The sequence below is a fragment of the Carassius gibelio genome, chromosome B21 (assembly GCF_023724105.1).
Source record: "Carassius gibelio isolate Cgi1373 ecotype wild population from Czech Republic chromosome B21, carGib1.2-hapl.c, whole genome shotgun sequence".
NCBI lineage: Eukaryota > Metazoa > Chordata > Actinopteri > Cypriniformes > Cyprinidae > Carassius > Carassius gibelio.
In genome coordinates, this window is record NC_068416.1 from 12807784 (window position 1) to 12831367 (window position 23584).

General features: G+C 38.1%; 1 protein-coding gene across 2 annotated transcripts in view; it reads right to left on the reverse strand.

The window, feature by feature from the left end:
* LOC127985644 (teneurin-2) overlaps positions 1 to 23584 on the reverse strand; it is a 130460-nt gene that overhangs the window by 87945 nt on the left and 18931 nt on the right. Inside the window, exon 1 of one of the 2 annotated variants that reach the window (XM_052587676.1) lies at positions 1549 to 1882. The exons of the other annotated variant lie outside the window; for it this stretch is intronic. Coding sequence (XP_052443636.1) covers positions 1549 to 1564 — 16 coding nt within the window. The 5' untranslated portion in view covers positions 1565 to 1882. Of the gene's footprint in view, positions 1 to 1548; positions 1883 to 23584 lie in introns of those variants that run through there. 2 annotated transcript variants of the gene reach the window in all.

The following is a 23584-nucleotide window of genomic DNA, read 5'->3' on the forward strand; positions in this document are numbered from 1 at the left end:
TGTTTGAATGCTGTATATTAGCATGACAATGATAAGTGCTACAGAACCATCCGTCTTTATTCTGTATATAAAGCTCGATACATTCAACAGAGACTGAATGAGGAAAAGCACATAGCTGTAATTAACATGAAGAAAAGACTGGGGATTTACCAGCTAACACTAATTCCTTATGACCTATTTATTCAAAACGCATTTCCGGACTGTCTTCGGTTATAGCAGAACAGCAAGTTCAGATGCATTTGCTTTCCAATCATACTATCCTCTCATTGAGATTTAATTGCATGAAAGGAGAAACCATGGCAGACGGACTAAACTTAGTCCAGACTAAACTCGTGTCCGCTAGTAATGATGGAGTGGGCCTTTGAGACACAGGCCATTAGGCTGGAGGAGTGTGTGTGTGGAAAATGGGCACCATTTCTCACACACTTCCTCTTCGACAGCAGCAGTGATGATACTCAAAGCATGGGCAGGAGCGAGGGAGTCAAGGATGAGCGGAGGATGAGAGAGATGAGTGTGTCCCTGGAAGACCGAGGCTGCCGGACAACAGTGATGGGAGAAGGAGTGTTCCCTTGTCTCTAAGCCTGGATGTTGAAATGTAGGCCAGGGAAGAGAGGAAGGAAAATGAGGCGCCGCAGAGGTAATGGCTCTATGACTTTCCATAAATCATGAAAAATGGCAGCACAGCATCTAAGGCACAAATGTTTACTTGGCGATGCTATAATGGCGAGTTTCATCTTGTCAAAGAAAAATAATGCAGTTAGAAAATACAAGCTCCAAAAATGTCAATTACTAAGCTTGCCTGAGATATCCTGATAATTACAGTATCACAGATGCAAACTTTGATTGCAATCAGATTGCCACGAGTCAAACTTTACATATGGGTGTGTCCCCTGACATAAAACTGGACGAATCTAAATTAGCCCTATCATACATCTCAAACTCATCAGACAGCAATAATTACATTTACCAGATGAACAGTGTCAGTCTGAATAGAAATACACTGGCAATTTACTGTGGATTATTCTCGCGACACTAATGCTTAGTCAAGGTGAACGGTAATTTGATTATAATGAGTAGGCTAATATTTAACTCGAGTCATTTCTTGGTGAACTAAAAAGGATTTCGTTGTCGAATTCATTGCTGTACATAATGCGCGCTCACAAAACAACTACTAAATAATTCACGGAGGTGTTTACGCTGTCGCGCAGATTAACACATTTCCGTTACGAGTCCCAGACGCTTGCGTGAATAAACCCAATTAAAACTGTTCTTCCCATGTTTATGTCTGCATAAGTTATCTCAGCATAATTATTACGAAACCAAATATGATGCCATAGCCTACTGCATCATTTTTTTAAGGCTCGCGCGAGCATCCTTATCGGCAGACGCGCCTGCATTTATCACTGAACTTTACAGTAGGCTATATGTCTCTCCTCAGGAAAAGAAGTAGCTAAACGCCCCTGAAAGTCATACTCTGTGTGTCAGTGAGGCGAAAGCGGATCTAATATCGGCACAGTTAGAGTCTCCTGTCAGATGAGAATCTCTTACCTTTCCTTTTCTCCATACTGCGAGCACAGCGTCCGTCACTCAGTCATTGTGCTCGTGACAAGAGTTCTGCCGGGCAAGAGCGCGTTTTTTTTCCTCAACGGCGCGAGTTTTGAATTCCTGTGTCGTATTGGCGTCGTTGTGTTTGTCGGTCAGTCTGCGGCGCTGGGACAGAGATGCGCCACGGCGAGCGGAACAGAGACGCGGAGGGCGAGTGAACGAGCGTTAGGTTGGTGAGGTGAGCTAGTGTGTAACAGTCACTGAGCTGATTTGAATCAGGGCTCCTCCTGCGCGCCCCTCACGGCAATTCTCCTCCCCAAAATAAATGCGCTCATGTTCTGCGCTCCGGTGTCGCGGCTCTGTGCCTCAGGAAACCAAAACTGATCGCACCGGATACGTGCGGTGTTGTTTTATCGATATTTCATCACTTACACCGTTTCCAAAGATCGATATTCATTAATCAGGTGCTGAAAGATTCATATTTGACATTCCTGCTGCTGCCTTCAAGCCAGAAGGTCTACGCATGAAAATGCCTCGCTGAAACTGTCATTATTGGCAAGCCTCAGCGGGCAAAATGTAGCTAACTGAGAGAATTATTGAATTTGCAGTCCGGTTTATTCTAAAAAAAAAAAAAAAACACTGGGTATTATACAATACTGTATATTACCTATTACATGTACTTTATTCTGCTATAGGCTCAGTTGCATGCCTGCATTTCTTTCTTTCTTCTGTGGAGCGTAAAAGAAGAATATTTTGAAGGATGTTGAAAACTTAGCACTTTTGGTCACCATATTCACTTAATATATATATTTTCTTTTATGTTCCACAAAAGACAAACTTTCATACAGTTTTGGAATGATATAAGGGTTGTAGAATGATCAACTAGTTTGGGTAAATGCTAAAGAATCAACAGGTGTTAGTCAGGGTAGAATCATATTTAGTTTTTGACAGAAATGAAAATGAAGCAGTGCAGAGACAGACACAAAGTGTGTTCAGTGGACTTAACTGTTGTTTATAAATATGATTGTTCAGTGGATTAATAATATTTCAAAAACAGTGGTAAAAAATATATGATCTAGGACCTTTGTAAAGTGTGTGCAATTGAAAAAAAAAAACTACAAGTCGATCCCTCACAGCCTTGTTTTCATCAGTGTTAAATTCAATATGCTGTCTAACTTGACATGCGTGCACACATTCACTCTTAATTGTGTACTTAACATGTTGAAAGTAGCACTTCTTAATTTTTCTTGTCTTGTCACATTCAGTCATTACCTCAAAGAATTACGTAAATGATAGCCTACAGTATATTTTCAAATACAAATTCAAACTGGTGAACTTTGACTAAAGTCAAGTAGCATGCATCACTATTACTGTTGATTGTTTATCGATTTAAAATGTGTCATCAGATATTAAACGTTTAGCTATTTGCTATTTACCTTGCACTCTTTCAGTGTTAAAACTGAAGTGTAAAGCCTGCCTTCTTTGATGATTTGAGTGGTCATCTCAATCATTTTGAGATTGATGAACACTGTTATACCACTCAGACCACAGGAAACGGGAACTTGTTTTGTCTGCTCACACATATTAGCTGAATCTTTCTTGCATAGTTCGTAAATAATAGGTTGGGTCAGTTGAGGTAATCAGATCGGATTCTTATTAGCTACCATTATGTAAATGCAGTCTTCCTTATTAATGCATGTTTTAAACTCACTTAAATGAATCAAGAGTATAAAAACATATGGTCTGTTTACTGTCACTCTATGACAGCAGAATCAATTTCCCTGGGATGTTCCCAAGGATTTCCGGGATGTCACAGTGCCCTCACTGTGGGTTTGTCAGCTTTGTGCTCGTAATGGCATGGATTCAGTCATGTCACTGGATATTATGATAATACATTACACGCGAGTTAGACATTATTAAGGAGCACAAAACATTACCCATGCAGCACCTCTAGCACTGCCAGGTGGTGTCACTTTCCTCCAAGACAAATTTGAAGGCACACCCTCCCTTTTAGAGACACCGGCTGCGAACACAAGAAGTGATCTCATTAGAGCTTAATTCAAAGACAAACTGTCTTGCCTAAAACTGACATTCTTTAGGTGTGGGGATCTATTTGCTGTGTTGCGGTGCAGCGGCTCGACCGTTTCCAAGAACCTTCGCATTGTGCGGCGAGACACTACAAAGCAGCCGGCTCTTCCCACGCGCGGGCATCCGTCCTCATTACCCCAGCACGGGTCCTGCTGCCAGCACTCACAATGAAGCCAACCGCCCAGAGACAACGCAAGTACTGCTGACAAACAAGAGAGAGAGAGAGAGATGGAGGAAGAGAAGAACAATGGAGGAGAGAAACACTCTAGGAGAGACAGTACACTGTCGATTTCAAAGAGCAAGAGAGGAGGCCAAGCTCAACTTTGTGAATGCAATCGCCATAAAGCCACTTAAAACTAAAGGAAAAGGTGCCGCTACTGCTATGACACGAAGCTCCTCTAAGGAAGCCTTGGCTTGAATGGTTGGTGTCATACATTTTGTCTATTGTTTTGGAGGCATGCCCATCATGTCAATCTTAACACAAGGGAAGGGTGGGCGAATACCTTACAAAATGGTTGCAATATTGTCCTGTATACAGAACAACAAAGGCACTGTTCAGCTTTTATGGCAAAATGAAACTTACTTTGTCTTGCTAACAAGGGAAAAGGTATTGATGACACACACACACACACAGATAGAGAGAGAAAGAGAGAAAAAGAGATCAGCAATACTTAGTGCCCTTGGTGGTTCTGTTTCACTGAGATAGTGCATGACTCTCCAAACTCCTGAGTCTCCATAAGGGGGAGAGAAAGTCAGTCTCAACCGATAGCTATGCACAGAAACATCTTTATACACTCACAAAACCTACATAGAGATATCTAACCTAGATTAACACATCTGCACTGAGTACTTTTCATACTGCTCATAAACAGCATGACAAACGAAACAAATAAACCGTCAGACCTTGGCCCTTGAGCAAGACAAATGTGAAACTTATCCGCACAAGCAAATTATGTTAAAAGGTTCGACGTCACTTTAAAATGACTTCACCAGCCATGGATGACATCACCGAATATCACCCTCATCTTTTATTGATGTCTAAATGCAATTCACATGTCTATTTAATGACAGCTGGAGGTTTCTCCATGCCAAAGTGGTGTTCCTTCTGGACCTTTATAATGTCATTTCATATCGTTGACCTCTGTTATGGATATCAGCACACGACAGATGAAGAGTTACTAAAGTTACTAGCATAATGTTTGCATAGCATACTAGCAAACATCAGTGCAACTTTGATTTGGGCTAATCGGACTTTGTCTCAAGAAGAGAAGAGGATAAATAAATAAATACAATAAAAAGGAAATGTAACTGACCTTAATGTTACCTAAAAGCAACAATATTTGGAATTAGCATGAATGTATGTATAATAATAATCATTTATTATTATTATTATTTAATATATGTTAACACATGAATATAAATGTATTAAATCAAGAATAAGTAAAAAATAATAATAATAATATTCCAATTTCTATTAAGATCTCAGAAACAAAGAAGAAAAGAGAAGCCCTCACATGCGTTTGTTCTATGAAAAGTGTTCATGCTGCATGCATGAGCAACAGAGTGTCACTGAACATTCAAAAACACAGCCAATCAGACGTGCACATTGACAGCCTTTGTTTCATCTGTTCATCAAAACACAATCAAATTTGTTTTTTTTCAAGCACGTCTTTGCATCTAAGCAACAGGATTTCTTGTCAAATGTCAGTACGGTGTCTGACATGCTGCCCGCCACCGAGGGTGGTAGATGAGCAAAATTACCCCCCACTACACAAAGTAACAGCATTTGGCTGATGGTGGGTTTTAATTCCACACCATGCATCAGTCTGTCCTCGATTTATGAACTGCCGAGCAAGTTTGTCCTCAACTTGTGCAGGAAAGTCACGGGCGGATCTAATGCGGCGTGGGCAGAATCTTCCTGAGCTCAAACGCAGAGAGTGGAACCAGAACATTAAGCACTCTAATGAGCCACTCAGGTGTTCTGAGCTGACCAGAATGCTGAGGAAGATCAGCCTTCGTTCTGCCCACAACACACTCTCTCTAATAACCTGCTGTCTGTCCAAGCCTGAAATGTAGAAACCGAAGGTATGACAAACCATTTTTGACCTCAGTTAGCTCTAGGTAAAGTTTGACTAACTTAGAGTGTTTCATCATGATGCTGCATTTGCTATTCACAAATAGTCTCCCACAGACATTCCACAAAATGCCTGACATATATAGCACACAAAATGAAATCACTAGCTCAAATCTGATTGGCTGGCTTTACACAACGTTCTGGAGTCATACAAGGTACAGGATCATAATCAGCACATATGAGAAGAAAATTTAAATGTACGATGTCAGTGGCATTAAATATTTGAATGAGTTTAGTTTAAGACAAAGTTGCATCCAGTAGTTTGGTGCCAATTTAAAAAAAAGTTTTACACAGAAATAAATGTTTTGTTTTTGTGGAGAGTCATCTGAATGGTTTACATTTAAATGAGATGAACAAGAAATTTTTAATACACTCTGTATTTGCTATTAATGTTGTGTTGTTTGGTGATGTGAAGAGCAAAATTAGAAAATGGAACGCACTTATTATAGCGATGCACCGTGAGTACAATGAAAGAAGAAGTAGAAAATGTAATTAGACTGTATGACTGACAAAGCCAAAAACTAATGTAAAAAATCTGTATGGCATACACAAGGTGGAAAGATTTGGTTATAGAAAAAATCCTTAATAGTGATGTCCCAGTTGCTTCTTTTTTTGTTGGACAGGTAAGGGAATTAATTACTGTGTAGAACACTCTAAAACTCAATACTATCAGAGATGATCATACTCATCCATGTCTGTAAATGGCAGTGCAGTGAGTAGTGCCATTGTAGAATCGGTACTTAAAAGTACATAAAGAATAGTGACGGTAATGCTTGCTAAAGAACTTTTGAAGTTCTTATTATTTTCAGACTGATTAGAAAGTTTTTGCATCCTTGTGCTAATTTCTTGTTTTTATTTCCCCCCAGTACAACCGTCGGCAGACCAAAACTGCTGTGCAATTATTTAAATGGGTTTTCCCATGCAGGCCTATTATTAGGTACTATTTCTAAATGGTACAAAAAAATAAAAAAATTGAATAATTGTGCCTCGTCACTTTGCATGTCTTAAAACTGACTTTTTCTGAGATAGGAAATAGGATAGCTCTCACAAAATGAAAATTCTGTCATCATTTATACACCCTCATGTCATTACAAACCTGTAAGATTTGCTTTCTTCTGGAACACAAAAGATGATGTTTTGAAAAATGTTTCATTGTCTACTACACAATGAAAGTCAGTGATGCCCATTGTTGTTTTGAACTGATCTGATTACAGGTGCTGGTCATATAATTAGAATATCATCAAAAAGTGTATTTATTTCACTAATTCCATTCAAAAAGTGAAACGTGTATATTATATTCATTCATTACACACAGACTGATATATTTCAAATTTTTTTTATTTTAATTTTGATGATTATAACTGACAACTAAGGGAAATCCCAAATTCAGTATCTCAGAAAGTTAGAATGTAACTTAAGACCAATACAAAAAAAGGATTTTTAGAAATCTCGGCCAAGTTGGGTACTTAGTTGGGGCTCCCTTTGCCTGAATTACTGCAGCAATGCGGCGTGGCCTGGAGTCGATCAGTGTGTGGCACTGCTCAGGTGTTATGAGAGCCAGGTTGCTCTGATAGTGGCCTTCAGCTCTTCTGCATTCTTGGGTCTGGCATATCGCATCTTCCTCTTCACAATACGCCATAGAGTTTCAGTGGGGTTAAGGTCAGGCGAGGCGAGTTTGCTGGCCAATTAAGAACAGGGATGCCATGGTTCTTAAACCAGATACTGGTAGCTTTGGCGCTGTGTGCAGGTGCCAAGTCTTGTTGGAAAATTGAATCTGCATTTCCATAAAGTTTGTCAGCAGCAGGAAGCATGAAGTGCTCTAAAACTTCCTGGTATACAGCTGTGTTGACCTTGGACCTCAGAAAACACAGTGGACCAACACCAGCAGATGACATGGCACCCCAAACCATCACTGACTGTGGAAACTTTACACTGAATCTCAAGCAACGTGGACTGTGTGCCTCTCCTCTCTTCCTCCAGACTCTGGGACCCTGATATCCAAAGGAAATGCAAAATTTACTTTCATCAGAGAACATAACTTTGGACCACTCAGCAGCAGTCCAGTCATTTTTGTCTTTAGATGCTTCTGACACTGTGTGTTGTTCTTCGCCTCTCTATTAATGTGCTTGGACACAGAGCTCTGTGAACAGCCATCCTCTTTTGCAATGACCTTTTGTGTCTTGCCCTCCTTGTGCAAGGTGTCAAAGGTCATCTTTTGGACAACTGTCAAGTCAGCAATCTTCCCCATGATTGTGTAGCCTACAGAACTAGACTGAGAGACCATTTAAAGGCTTTGCAGGTGTTTTGAGTTCATTAGCTGATTAGAGTGTGGCACCAGGTGTCTTCAATATTCAACCTTTTCACAATATTCTAATTTTCTGAGATTCTAAATTTGGGATTTTCCTTAGTTGTAAGTTATAAACATCAAAAATAAAATAAATAAACATTTTAAATATATCAGTCTGTGTGTAATGAATTAATATAATATACAAGTTTCACTTTTTGAATGGAATTAGTGAAATAAATCAACTTTTTGATGATATTCTAATTATATGACCAGCACCTGTATATTAAATTATATATCAAACAGCATTCTTTTGAGTTCTGCAGGAGAACGGAAGTCATTTAGGTTTGGAATGACTTGAACGTGAATAAATGATGACCATTTTTTATTGAACTGTTCCTAAGCAAAGTGGACCAGACTGTACCTATTTACTGTAAAGAGTCATTCCAGTTACAATGAATGGGTACAGTCTGGTCCACTTTGCTTAGGTTACTTGATGTTGTCCAAACTATACACCATCGGCAACCTGTGTAGTACAAATCTAAACCCAAAGATCATTGTTCATTTGTACAAAGAAGCTTCATCTGAAGATGTTATCTTTTTGTGTTTTGGCTTTGACAAGAAGATCATCACACTAATAAAGGTTGTGTCTGGCTGTCCTTCCCTTCTCTGCCTGCCATCTCTCCGCACACAGTGTGACTCTCTGCAGGGACGCTGAGGCTTCTCCTCATGCTTTTGATCCTGGCAGTGGGCCTATTGTGTGGCAGCATACTCTCGTCTCCTCTCGTCTCGGATGAGTCTCAAACACATTCACATTCCAAGAGCAGTCTCTGTCAAAATGCCATCAATGGCTATATGGCACAGGACGGCCTTTGAAAGCACCTCGGCCTCTATTACCTCCCATAATCGAAAGAGATGAGAAAGAGGCAGAGGAAAGAAAAAAGGGAGAGAGGGAAAGTCACCGTTGTGTCAGCGACTAGTTTGTTAAAAGTGTCTTTCCCAAAGGTTCACCAGTCTCTGTTCAAATTCACGTTATCTGCCTTGAGTCTTTTCTTTTACTGTGAAGCGCATTCTTTTCGTTTTGTTTCTTCCTTTCCAAGATTCATTTGTTTCTGCGTGTCCCTGTTTTATGTGAAGTAATTTCTCCTCTTTGTCCTCCCCTGCCATGTCAAAGCTCCCATGCTGGGAACCACTCCCCTATAAAAAATGGCCCCAGAAAACCTCATTTTTTTCCTAAATGGAATCTTTCCACACTGCTGGGCGTCAGATAAACAGATCCAATATGGCCTCTTGCTGGTCGTCCCATAATGAAGTCAAAATGCAATTATCAGTAATGTTTTAGAAATGAGCAGATACAGAGGAATAGTGTAATGCACACATACAAAGCACACACACTCGTAAACACGAGCTCTGGGATTCAGTACTGAGACGCCGAGAACTGATGATGTAAACAAATAGAGGGGAACACAATAGACCAATAGCTTGTGTTCCACTGGAGACATTTTCAAGCAACATCATATAGTTTTTCATTCAGAGCAGCAAGATTTGCCGTGTGTAACAGTTCTTTTGTGATGACAGTGAGCAGAAAGCAATTACGCCAGCGTTGTTTGAGAAAACCACGCGCCTGAACCGAATTTGCAAGCTGCCAGGTGCTGTAGACTTTTGCAAGCCTTTGTGCCATCCAAGCTAATAAAATGCTGTTATTATTCTCTATGTGCCCATTTTTATTTATTTATTTATTTATTGCTGAATGCAAATAGATCTCTCATTCTTGTTTTTTTTAAACAATTAAACTGCTTTGTGCACAGGTCCAGAGCAGCAATGAAACCTCAATAATTTTCCAAATTTGATGCATTTGGGAGAGCTTGAGGTTGTGAGTGCTTATGAATTTTATTATGTGTAACAAAGCAAGCATTGTGCAGTCATCCTTGAATCTGCGGGACATTATTTATTCACACTCATATAGTTCCAAACCTTTATGAACACAAATATGACATTAATAATAATAATGAAGTTTAAATGTGAAAACAATATGAAACAATTCAAGCATTATGTATTGAAAAAAAATATTTGGAAAGACATACCTATGTACAATAGAATTAAAAATTATAATAATAAAAAAGGTATTCCAAAAACATAGCTATACATACAATTCCCTCCAGGTTCCAGCTGAAATGAACACGACTGACAGCAAAAAACTAGGCTTTTCACATAAATGATCACAGAGGCAGATTTTTGTGTGGTTCCTTGCACAATATTGTGTTATGTCAAACACTTCCACTTTTAATATAGTGCATGATTTGTAAATTAATACATTTTGATGTTCGTCAGCTCCATCTGTATGGCTTTGTATGGCTGTATGGCTCCATCTGATATCTGACATAGTAAACTCGCTAGGTAGCTCACTGGTAAATGAGTGCTCTAGTTACAGTCCCGTGAAACACAAGTCCCCCCCTTAAAAGAGCTTAAAGACTTGTAGAAGCAAGCTAAAAAGGCAGAGTTCCCTTAGCAAATGTGTCTTATTTCTAGAGCACTATAAGCACCACTCACCAAAAATGTAATTTCTGCACTGCTGCGAAACATACAATGATCAATTTAATAAAAGTCCGATTCGCATTCATCTGTTTTGAATAAAACCAAAAAGAGTTCTAACGGACATTACACTTTCAAACAAACCCAAAGCGTTTTGCAGAAATGTTGCCATAGGCAAGTTTTTTTCCAATATCTTTGGGATAAAATGTCGTCTTTAATGTTCTGCAGAAGAAACTACAGGTAAATCACACAGGTTTGGAATGACGTGATCCTTCTTAGATCACTCGAGAGATATCAGCCAATATAGTTGCTATCTCTAGCTTTTAAAAAGAATTACCAGTGTAAAGTTTTTTGAAAAACACGCTCAGGTAATAAGCTGCATCTTTCAACTACATCTTCAAAACCTTATGTGCACACTCAGACGTCGTTAGAGGAGCTGTACTGTTACATTTCTAAACTCTAATTGAAGGTGCCGTGCATTCCCACTCCGTTCATCCTCAGGGAGTGTGTCAGAGAACATTGAGTCAAAGAGCCACTTTCCATTTCTTCTATGTTGCACGTCCCTGGAGCCCTCACTCCCAGTCCAGATTTCTTCTCATAAAGTGGATGTCCCCACTCATTAAATTTCACTTAGCTGTGGAACACAAGCCTGGATGCCGGCACCAAGCCGTGCCGTCCCCTCTGAAAAAGGAGGGGACGGAGAGGGACCAGCGGGACTGTGCTTCCCTGAGCACTCTGCCAGGCTTCCTCTACGTCTCCTGACTTATTAAAGGAGAAAGAGAAAGAAATACTGAAAGAGACTGCATGCTGGACAAAGAAAAAGGCCAACAAAAAAGCCCCAGAGATGGAACTGTGTACAGGAGAGCAACTGTGCATGTGTGTGAGCGACCCGCTGAGAATCCAGCACCGTTGGTGTGTGTAGTGCCTGCTAGGCTGTGTAGGAGATAATAGAACAGGTGGTGCACTCTGTAGAAGAGGACACAATGGAGACCAGATACTGTAAAGTTAAACACACCATAAAAGCCCGTTCTCAGAAGGCTAGCCGATGGCAAGAGAGGCAGTGTAAAAAAAACATTTTGAACCTCACCTGGATCTGCTCGTTGGATACAGGCATCAGTTTGCACTTAGAACTGCAGTAGTCAATAACAAAAAAAAAGAAAAAAATGAATAGGCCTATTTCTGGCCTGTCTTTTCATGGGGCATAATTATTGGAAAGTTTTCTGGAGTACATCTGAATAGAAAAGAGATTCTGAATAATCCATTGTACTTGAAATGAACCAAAAATGGATATGAGAACAAACACCATTTTTAAATAAAGTGAATTATCCCAATTCATCTGGACTGACAGCGGCTTTGGGACAAAAGTTAGTCACCATATGTGCCTTAAAAGTAGGTTTACTCATTTAGCTTCTATCTTTTTTGTAGTACATACACCACCATTCATCATCAACCTATTCTCAAAACGGATTTTTTTCTTTTGTGCATCCAATTTAAGAAATCCACACTAACTTGGGGAGCACATGCACTCTCTCTGAAAAAAATTAAGTACGTTGGGTTTTAACTTTTTCCGTGCTTTTTAGGAACTAATATGTACCTTTAAAATACTGTACCAATATGAATATGGACCCCTTGGATCCAAAGGTGTACCTTTTGAAAAGGTACAACCCCGGCAAAAGCTTTTGTACCTTTTCTTCTGAGAGTGTACAAGCTCCTTAAATAAAGACCTCCTGCCTCAACCAAGACTCAAACCCAGGACATTCTTGCTGTGAGGTGACAATGCTACCCAGCAAGCCATTACTTATACTAACCAACATTGCAATAAAATTTGTGACATTATTCATGCTTCATTGTTGATACTAGTTCTTTCTGACACTATTATCATCAATTGTTTCTGATGATGCTAATTCTCTGAACACACTGATCACTTGTTTGTGCAAGTTATGATAAATGAGTCATAACTTACTAAAGCTTAATTAAAATGCATTCCTGACACTACAGAGAAGCGGAAGATGTTAGCATAAGCTGACACGAGTTGAATGTCAAATTATAAATTCATTTTCATCTTACAATTTAGAATATACTGTAATACATTTTGAGAATCACAAAATCTCAGTCTACAATCAACCCCAAATTCTGCATCCAGGCTTTGCTAGACTTGACAAAAAGTATAGGACTACTTTATATTATTTGTGTATTATTTGCATCGTGGTTTTTACGGACATATTAAGAAGCAAGGCTGTTTTTCAACTGATAGTATGAAGATTTATTTTTTTGAGCACCAAGTCAGCATATTAGAATGATTTCTGAAGGACAGTTTAATCCTGAAGACTTCACTTATGGCTGCTGAATATTAGTCTTTGGCATTACAGAAATAAATTATAATTTATATATATAATATATTTGGCCTCAAAGGACATAAAACTTTATACAAAAATATTGAGAAAAAAACTTTTGAATGGTAGTTTATGTTTTGTCATTTATTTAACATAAAGACCATAATTAACATGGCTTTTCATATTATTACATTGCTCATATGATTTATTTTGCTTATTCCTTTTATATATTACACATATTTTCAAGCATATCTGTTTATTGTTTTCCATCTATTCTTTATGTTTCTGTATTTTCTTCTCCTAGTAATTGTATGGTATCAGCTATAAAACTCAAATCATGTAATTTTAAGTGTCATTGTTTTTTTTATATTTACAAAAGATACAATTACTTTTTAAAGTTAACAATCCAAAACATTCCTCATCAGCAACATTTACTTTAACCAGCAGGAGATGCAGAAGCTAAGGGTAAAACTGGGTGCCAACCGTCTATGTGTGAAAAAAAGGCTGTAGGTCATTAGTCTAATGTTATCTAATGCCTCCTATTGAGACTCTGCACTCAATTAGACCATTAATTGGACAGAGAGTCACCTCACCTTTCCAAGTTAAAAAGAAAAATAATTAACAAACAAACACACTCACACACACACACAAAAATGCTGATAGCGTCCTTTGACTTCACCCCTCTTATTAATTACCATGGCACCTGGGGAACATGAGAACAACATTGCAGACCTGCAGTCATATCTTCCTCCTTGTTAAGGTTATGCTTCAGTGAATATGAAACCATATTTCATGCAGTGATGTTTTCTATGAGACAAACTTTGTATTTTGTGAAGTGCTGTAAAAATAAATGTGAAAAATGTTTTCTTATGATTTAAATTAGAAGTGTCTGTAAAGATCTACCTGCCTGCAGAGTTTAGTTATATCCCTCTGGCAGAAGCAAGTATTTCCAATTCATTCTCTGTGTACAGGGAACTATGAGATTGGCAACATGAGAGAATCAAAAAGTTGTGAAATGCTAAAACTTTATGCAAATGAGAGGCAAATAACCCTGAACAACAGCCAATATCTGTGAAACGAATTAGGCATGCCAAGGTTGGAACACTCATGTCAACAATGCTGGAGTTTTTCTATATTTATATACATATCAGTATATTGGGTTGGTTGGTTGTTGTTTCAATGCAATTCCAGGTTCCTTGGATATTTTCATGGTGAGAAGCAAGTGAAAAAAAAGCTATTTAAAACCTATAACTCAAATAATCTAAAATAGATTTGGGTTGAATTTAGGGCTGTGCAAATATTAGGAAGTCTTTCTAGTAAGTAGTCTTTTTAAATGGTTTAATGCTAAAATGATAGCATTAGCTTCAGCAATAAACACTGACCTCTGACTAGAAATTTGCACTTTCATGATGTTTAATGATTAATACAGCGTTCTCCAGACTTTGATCCATCTGTATATAAGCACTTGTGATTTTTGAGATACCAAGATTTGTTGTAACAACAGCAAGATATACATGTGTTAAAAATAGAGTTTTCCCAAAATGTAATCATGGGACTTTTTCAACCTTGCTTTGAAAGTTTTCAGACACACCTCCAAATCAGCAGAGTGAATTTCATCCGCACTGTGAACTCATTCAGCAACACACCTGACTGTAATTTTCAAATGAACCCGAGGACCTCGATAAGCCCCCCCCGACCTTGACATCAGGTGTGTTTGATTGAGTTGCAACTAAACTCTGCAGGAAATTAGATCCCCAAGAATGGAAAATCACAGGCCTGCTTCAGTAATGGATGGTAATGTAGTCACGAGCTACGTAGTGTCACAGTGATCCTAATTCTGTTGGTACACACCCTGAGATCTACAGAGGGCCGGTTTAGGTCTGTGAAACAATCAGGAGAATCACAGTGAAGAGAATCTGATTAGCCCCACTCGAGAGTCCAGTCCAGCTCCACCATTATCCCATTACTGCAGCGTGTCCTCTCTCTGCTGCAATTAAGACAAACCTTTAGAGACATAAGAGCTCCATCTCTTTACGGCAAATGCCATCCATCAAACATTTAGCTTCATATCAAGGGAGAGAGCGGTTGAGGCTCTTTATCGGTATGTCCGTTCGTTCCAGAGCTGGTATAAAATCACGCTGGTGAAGCTCTGGGCATCTCAAGTCGGCCAGGCTGATGCGTCCTGCGGGGCTCTGTGGGGGTTGAGAGGCTGGACTGATGAGATAGGATCTGATGTGTCCTTGCCAGCTGTGGAAGTTTAATTAAAACCTGCAGACACGCCACCGTGGGAAGTGCAAGTGTGAGACGAGAGACAAAGCCAGAGTGTGCGAGATCTGTTGTCCAAAACAAGCAGATCAAGATGAGGTAGGCCCTGTGCTGTGGTGAGGGACGTCATGGATATTGCAAGAAACAGGGCATGAAGCGATGGTGATTTAAAGTACTTCTTGCTAGTGGATGAGTGGGGATGTAAATGAAGGTTGTGAAGGGTCTTGTTAGTGGGTAACAAGCAATGGCACTGATGTCTCTCCTCAGAATGAGATAAGAGGCGGAGAGGAGACAGGTAGTGGCTCTCGAATTCAAGCGTGATTTATGGCAGCTGGATCCGACTTCAAGACTCAATGGTTTGTTTCATCTGCATGCACTAAATATCAGCAAAACACACGGTGAAAAGTGTATTCAACATTAAGATTTGGTTTTAGTGTTTTGATAATAATCTCCAATTAGTCTTGTTTCGAACCTCAAGCTTGATATTTTGTGGAAAGAGGGTGACATTTGAATCTCTTTTTAGTAAAAAAATTTAGAATGTCAAGAAGTTACAGAGAACAATGAGCAGGAAGAGGTTCAAGAGCAGCACGGCCAGACTTGAACCAGGGTTATTATAGTTAACAAAGGGGGCATTAACAATACTAATACAATTTTTAACTAAAAACAGACTTTTTTAAACAGGTTTCAAAGCGTAAGTATTTGAAAACGATACCATTATCATCTCTCTCTCTCTCTCTCTCTCTATATATATATATATATATATACTACAAAAATGGCATGCGTATCACTTGTTCAGTCTGAAAGTATGTGTGCAGGCACATAAATCTTTCTTTACAAAGTGACATTGCCAACTGCTGGCCTGGCATGCACATTACAGCTTTTTTTAGTAATTTTCATGGATCTGTATGAACACATATTGTTTCGACAATGCTGTTCTGTGAACTTTTCAAAATCACAAAGGCAAAAAATATATATACTTTTTAAAATCAATTTTTGGGTTGTTTAAGCCTTTATTGTTCGGGGATATGACAGGAAATAATAGGGTAGAAAGAGAGGGGTGTGGGATCGGCAAAAAAAACAAAGAGTTGGGATTTGACAGTTGCGCAGCATATTGCGACCTAATCACAAGGCTATCGGCACCAACAAATTCTTTAAAAAAGTTTAGATCACTGATTGAACTTTGTAAACGTACCACTGTTTAACAAAACAAAACGTAACACAAAACTAGAGCAAAATCATAAAAAAAACATTGTTACTTGAAATACCAATAGTGAAAAATAGCAGTAGTGAAGTCCAATTAAAGAGACACAAACGTATATTTTATTGTGCTAATGTGGAACCATTTCAGGTATACTTCAGGTTCTTAAAGTCTGATTCTATTATTATTAAGATTGTACAATACTCATCAAAAGTGATATTACAACACATTTTAGACTTAATATTAATAAAAGTGCATTGTGCACAAGTAAAGTTTAATAGTAATTTTTATATCAGTAAGTCTCGGTGTTATCGGTCAGTAAATATGTTAATAGATTTGAACTGTACTTAGTAAGAAATAAATGTATTTTAAATATATTACTAGGGTAGAACAAACAGAATAAAATAAAATATTAAATTCAATTAAAACTTTTATTTCAGCTAGTTTCCAACATTTCATTTTCCAAAATTTCCACATTCAGTTTAACTTGATGTACTTTGAAATAAAAAGTCAAAAAATGTCAAACACAAGACAAAATAACTAAAACTTTAACTAAATTGAAAATACAAACTGATTCGAAATATTTACAAAAAACTATTACAGTATTTCAACGATACTAAAATAACAGTCACTTGAAGCCATATTACCCACATAAGGACCAAAGTTTAATGTACAGTCTCATGAGCATGTGTGCAAGCTGTTGCACCAAGGCTGACTTCAATATTGATTTTAAAAAAGAAAACTACAAAACAGCAATCTCCAAAACTATTGGTTTACTTAAACCAGGAATTAATATGGAAAAAAAATAGTTCCAGTGACTTTCTAACACCTACTTATGAGTAAAATCCTTCCCTACCTAAGAAATAATTCTCAGCTGTTGTTGTCACACAAGAAGATTGTGACAGAATGGAAACTAGGGAATATGATAAGAAACTTTGCACAAACAAAACATATTTACCTGTGTTGTTGTCACTGTCATCCTCAAGCAGTGACACCTTCCTACTTCCTTTCAGGATGGATAAGGGGAGAGAAGAATGGCAGAGAGTAGGCAAAGGCAAATGGTGCATTTGGAAAACAGCAGGAAACAAAAACGCGACATTCAAACAGAAGAAGGTGCCAGACAAAAGTAGCTTGTGAGACAAACACTGAAGAACTTGTGGAGGTAAAACAATGTGCAAAGAGGAAAGCAGACAAGAAACAAGCTAGACAAGATGCTGTAGAGCACACACTCGCTTACTTGTGAAAGGCAAAAGCAAACATCTAGAAATAAATGCCCGCTCTAATGAGAGAGGTGACCTATCGATTGTCTGGAAGGGAGGTGAGAGGGCTGACAGAGAGCTGGGAAGAGGATGATAGAGGCTTCTGTGAGACAGATTGAGGAAAGAGACCGTGGAACCATAACAAAGGCCTGGTCCTGTCCAAATGAGAGCAGTCAGAAATAATCCCAAAGAAAGCGCCTCTGATTTATGATCTGACAATATCCGCCTGGAACGCTTCTCTTTCAAACACTGTGCCCCAGTCACCATTTACAGGCAACCTAGACAGAAAAAGACACACTGCAGAGAGGAAAAAGACAGCTAGTGCACATTAATTACCTGCAACAGCAGGGTAAATGGAAAGTGGGGAGAAAGATTAAATACTACATTCCAAGTGAACATTTTTGCTAGCACTGACCAGGCTCGTTTCACAGATTTACACCGCTAACTGCTGGCTTTACCTTTTATTTCGCTTGTCTAGACCATGAAGTAAACTGAGGTGAGCAGATGACAGATGTTGGTCATGTTGGTAGCTCAACACTCCAGGTGTGAAAGTCTAATGTTGTAACACGAAGTCTAGTAATGAATAGAGTTAATAATAAAGTTAATGCATTAACTAATTGGGCCATATGGTAAACTGTTACCCGAAAAATATGCATGAAATATGAAAAAGGTGAAAAAAAAAACAGTTAAAAGTACAATAAACAAATGTAAACGTATTAAAAAACCTGGTAACACTTTAGTATAGGGTGCAATTCACACTAATAAGTAGTTGCTTATTAGCATGTCTATTATTAACATATCAGCTGTTTATTAATGCTTATAAAGTACATATAATGCATGACATCCATATTCCTACCCAATACCCTAAACTTAACAACTACTTTATAAACCATTAATAAGCAGCAAATAATAAGCAAAAGTCATAGTTAATGGTTATTTAATAGTGAGAATTGGACCCTAAAATAAAGTGTGACCAAAAACCTTAACACTTTGCAGCATTGGGATTTTTATCTTTCTGTATGAAAATATTGTATTTGCAAAGAGCTATAGGCCTCATTTTCTAGCTGAACTAGTGGCTGAAGCAGTTTCAGAAATCTTTACTGGATTTTTCTTTGGGAGACACTGTATTCAACTTCACACAGTCAGAGACTACAAAATCTACAATAGTTAATGTATCTTATTTCAAAATTATTTTTCTGTATATCATAGGACAGATGTCCTTTTTTATCATCTTATAAACCTGAAGCTTTTGAAGCTATTGAAGCTTTCACCACATACAACATGACAGCCACTTCAAAAATCACCCCTACATGGCCGACACATGAAAAGCCAATGGGACCGCTTCCAAATAACAAGCAGCACAGCTATTTCTGCAGTAGTTTATGTGCCAACAACACCGCCATAGCACCGTCAAAGAGTGAAATAATTCATTTGCTGAGGTTTAAGTGGGGCTTTACCACAGGGATCCCTCACAAACTCGTGTTTCTTGTTCCTGGGCAGCTGGGTGGAGAAGTGTGACATGGGTGAAGCTGAATGATCTGACAGCACCGTGTGCTGCTGTCTGCTAAATTTAATCGTCTCAGCGTTTGGACTCATCAAATATAAATTTAACGTTTTTTACTTTTCAGAAGAGCGAAAAAAGATGGCGCCTCATTTTTGACAAACTTGCCAATTTTACTGCAGTGTAATGGAAGTAAACAAGAAAACATACACATAGCAGACAGAAAAAAAAAGTTGTTAAAATGCTGTCAAATCAACTATTTTACTGCGGTGTAACGAAAGTGCTGCATATGCCTAATATAATGTCTGAATGTACTTATTTTTGGTCTTTATTGAAGGGGAAAAGATAATATGAAAGCAGCAATTTAATGCATATACAATGAAGCAAATTATACATACAGCTATATTAAAGTAGGTCAAGTAAAACTAAAATGCCTGGTGTGTACGAAACAAGACTTGACTACACACGTAATTTAACTGCAGGCTTTATGACGTGCCTGTACTTCTAATGTGGTGAAGAGCCTCAGTAATAGTAGTTCACCTTCGTATCTGTGTTAGCATCTTCGATTAAGCCGTATGCTAGCATGCAGCCCAATGCTTCCCTCATGGGTTTCCGTGAACTACTTGATGCTTAAAGCCCAAGATCAAAGAGAGTGAGATTATTTGATGGTGTTACCACTGCGACAGTGCTGCCCGCTCTAGGTCTGTTTGAAGGGAACGGGGTGGCTTACCGAGCAGTGTGGGAATTATCAATTGGTCCTTGAGGAGTTTTGAAGAAAAACCAGCATGTCTGAGAATGGCAACTGGGGAGTTTGAGGCGCTCAAACTAGAGTAGTGAACATTTTCAAGACGGCCTTTGATGACTGATATCGATTTGTTTAATTGCTTTTTAATGATTATCTTTTTTATGCCATTATCATGAATTTTTTATGTTTTGTTCTACTTGCTAATATATAATTCCTTTGGGAACTGAATTACTTGTTACAAATAATGTCTTAAATATCTAACATATATTTATATTTAATGATATACATTATATGTTAATATAATTAAATTATATCTGAAAAAGGGTTGCACTTTATTTTAAGGTGTCCTTGTTACAGTGTAATTATACATTTAAGTGTCAATTAACTACATGTACTTACTATATGGGTTAGGATTAGGGTTAGGTTTAGGGTTACTTATAGTTATGCAAAATGTATAATTGTAAGTACATGTAATGTGTAACAAGGCCACCTTTAAAATAAAGTGTTACCTTAAAAATTATTTGTGTTTAAAGGGAATGTTTTAGTAATACTTGATGCTTTTTATGTTTGTTAACCACAGTGGTGACCTTTTTGTGTTTCAAGTACATTCTTCTACCTTTTAAATAAATGCAAATTAGTAAAGCCTTCTACAAAAAATCATTTTACTGGCAGATTTTCACAAACCTGGCTTGCAAAATGAGAAGAAAAGTATCAATGACAAAGAACGAAGGCCAAATACGATATTTTGTCATTAACGAATGCACCTAAAATACATAGTGAATCCATGAATTTTGACCATTTTAGGGTGAAGTTTGCGACCTCACATTCAAGTTAATCACTGAAGGTCCTAGTGTGATGGCGGAGGGTTCTATCTTGTAATATCTGGCACCCATTTACTCTCCCTGACGGGTGCACCTACATTCAAAGCCGTATCATTCCTTTCAGTTCACTGACCTGCCCGCGCTCCTTTTCTTTCCCCACTTCTATCCCACTGCCTCATCACAGACAGGCATTGTGAGGACGTGCCCGGCAATTAAAGCCAGCCTGGCGCCAGGGCTAATGAGATTCCAGAGCCACACTCTCTCTCCCTAACACCTCGCCAAGGTTATCGGCTAGCAAGCTCGCCCCACACACCGCTCCCAGCGGACCCCGGCAGAGAAGCTCTCTACTGAGGCAGAGCTGCAGAAAAAGCCAAGATAATGTTAACTCCTGAAATTCATTTGCTCTGCGAGGGAAAGCGAGAGAGAGAGAGAGACTGGAGGAAAGGACGAGGAAAAGGAAGGGAACGAGAGCGAGCGAAAGCGAGAGACCAAGCTGCCTCATTAGCGTTTCAGTCACAGCATCACTTTCTGCTCACGCCAGGCTTACATACTGAGGAGAAAAGCTGCAGTGGAAAATCACCTCACCTCTGACAAGTGCTGTTCACCAGGCAGACACAGAACAATAACGGTGTCTTACAGCGAGGCCTCCACCTCTTCCTCTCTCTCTCACTCTCTCTCTCCTTCTTCTCTTTCCACATGCTGTTCTCTCTTTTATCAATAATGTATATGGTTTGAGAAGCTGTAGATTTAAAAATCCAAATAGAAAAATACATAGAATATTTTTTTTTTTACATTTAATTCTTTAAAAGAAATGTCTATAATGGATTTTTGCACCAAAAACAATAATTTAGTTAATCAGTTTCATGATTAATAATGATAATAATAATAATAATAATAATAAATAATAATAATAATAAAACATTTAAAAATACATGATTAAAAACTTAAAATTATTCAAATTTTTTAAATAATGTTTTTCACTCTCTAATTGCTAATGGATTTTAATTATTGTTATAGTATTTTTGCTCATCTGTCATGCCACAGGACAAAATTATACATTTTGAAAATGAATGAAAGAACAAGAAAATCCTTTTATAGGTGACCTTTTATAGGAATTATAACCTGCATAACTAAACGAAAAAATGAATGTCATGATGTTGAAAATAAAAGATCATAGACATGTTGAATAATTATGAAACTTTTCAAAGCTTCCCTGACCCTGAGATTTAAACAGACGCTTTTGTCTATACTGTACCTTTAAGACTCTTGAAAATAAAAGTTCCAAAAGTGGGGTTTCACAGTGATGACGTATAAGAACCATTTGGGTTCCCCAAGGAACATTTCAGTTAACAATTAAAAATAAATAAAAATAAATAAATTCTCAGTGTGAAGAACATTTAAAAAACAATCGAAAGAACCATAAGTGGAATGAAAAGGTTCAAGGAATGTTCAAGAACATTTATTTTAAGAGTGAATATGTAAATAAATGGAGATTATTTTGATTGGTTAATCACTGGAATAATTCCCCCTAAATGTGCTCATGGTTGTGATGTCATAACCATAACAATTTCTAAATGGATCTTTACGATTATGCACAGCTTAGTTTTGTGCAATGTAGACAGACTTGAGAAGTAGCTTTGTGCCAAACCTAATCAAAGTCTTGTATTTCAAAAGTGCAATGTTCGATACTATGTTTCAACCTAAATATGCTGACTTAAAATTGAGAGCAGACTGGCTTTTCCATTCTAGAGCCAAAACAGAGGGAAATATACAGTATTGGATTATCCTCTGTAAACATAAAAATGTAGCAGGGGATGAGAAAACAAACACTGCTAGCTTCCCAAAAGGAGTTGAGGGCTATTCTTCACAGCACAGAGAGCAGCTGGGGGTGGAAAGCCCTAGTGTCACCAGATTTACTGTTGTGAGTCACATCAAAAGCAGAAAAATATCCACTATAAATAACATCAGTGGCTAGTGCTCAAACCCGTGTTTTTCAGTTTAGAAGAGACTCTTCATGCAGGGAGAGTGGGATGCTGTGGGGCCGGCTGTGAAGAGGAGCTGTTCAATGCCAGTTTGTGTCAGTCGGCACAGACGAAACTCCCTTACGGACAAATTCGAAACAAGGTCTACTGAGAATTTCAGAAAAAGCAAAGCTGCCAGAGGTTCCTTTAGGATTAGACTTGAAATTTCTGGGTCAGATTTGATTACACCATGCTGAGTCAGTGGCCAGATATTTAAGAGATTTGGTGACTCTGCTTCAACGAGGCTTATGAATAAATCAAAAGTGGACTCTGAAATGACACAGTGACATGGAACATTTAAGGGGGCAATTCACTTAAAATCGTCATTTATTTATATAAAATCGTATTATTTATGGTGTTCCAAACCCATATTTCATGTCACGCGCATACACACACACACACACACACACAAAAATTCAGTGGAATGTCCCGGATACTCTTTCTCACATATATACAGTAGTGATTCATTTTCAAGCCTCAATTAGGATATATACTGTAAAAAAGATAAAATATTATATATGGATATTATGTTAATATATGATATGATTTATATATCATAAAGCTCTTTCTGACTTCTTACTAAATAATTCAGCACCATTTGACACTGGTTGACACTCCAACATTGTAGGAGTAGACTGTTAAGGTATGTTTTTTCATGGATCCGCAAAATGATTAATATCAATTTGTACATATTTTACAAGGTGGCTAATTGGTACAAATTCATACAACCTCACTCATACAATTTTGTAAGATTTCTGTGAGGGGTAGGTTTAGGGGCGGGATTAGGTGTGGTCCTTTGTATGATTTCCTACGGATTTGCCACATCGTAAAATGCGTACGATTTTTTACAAATCGTAT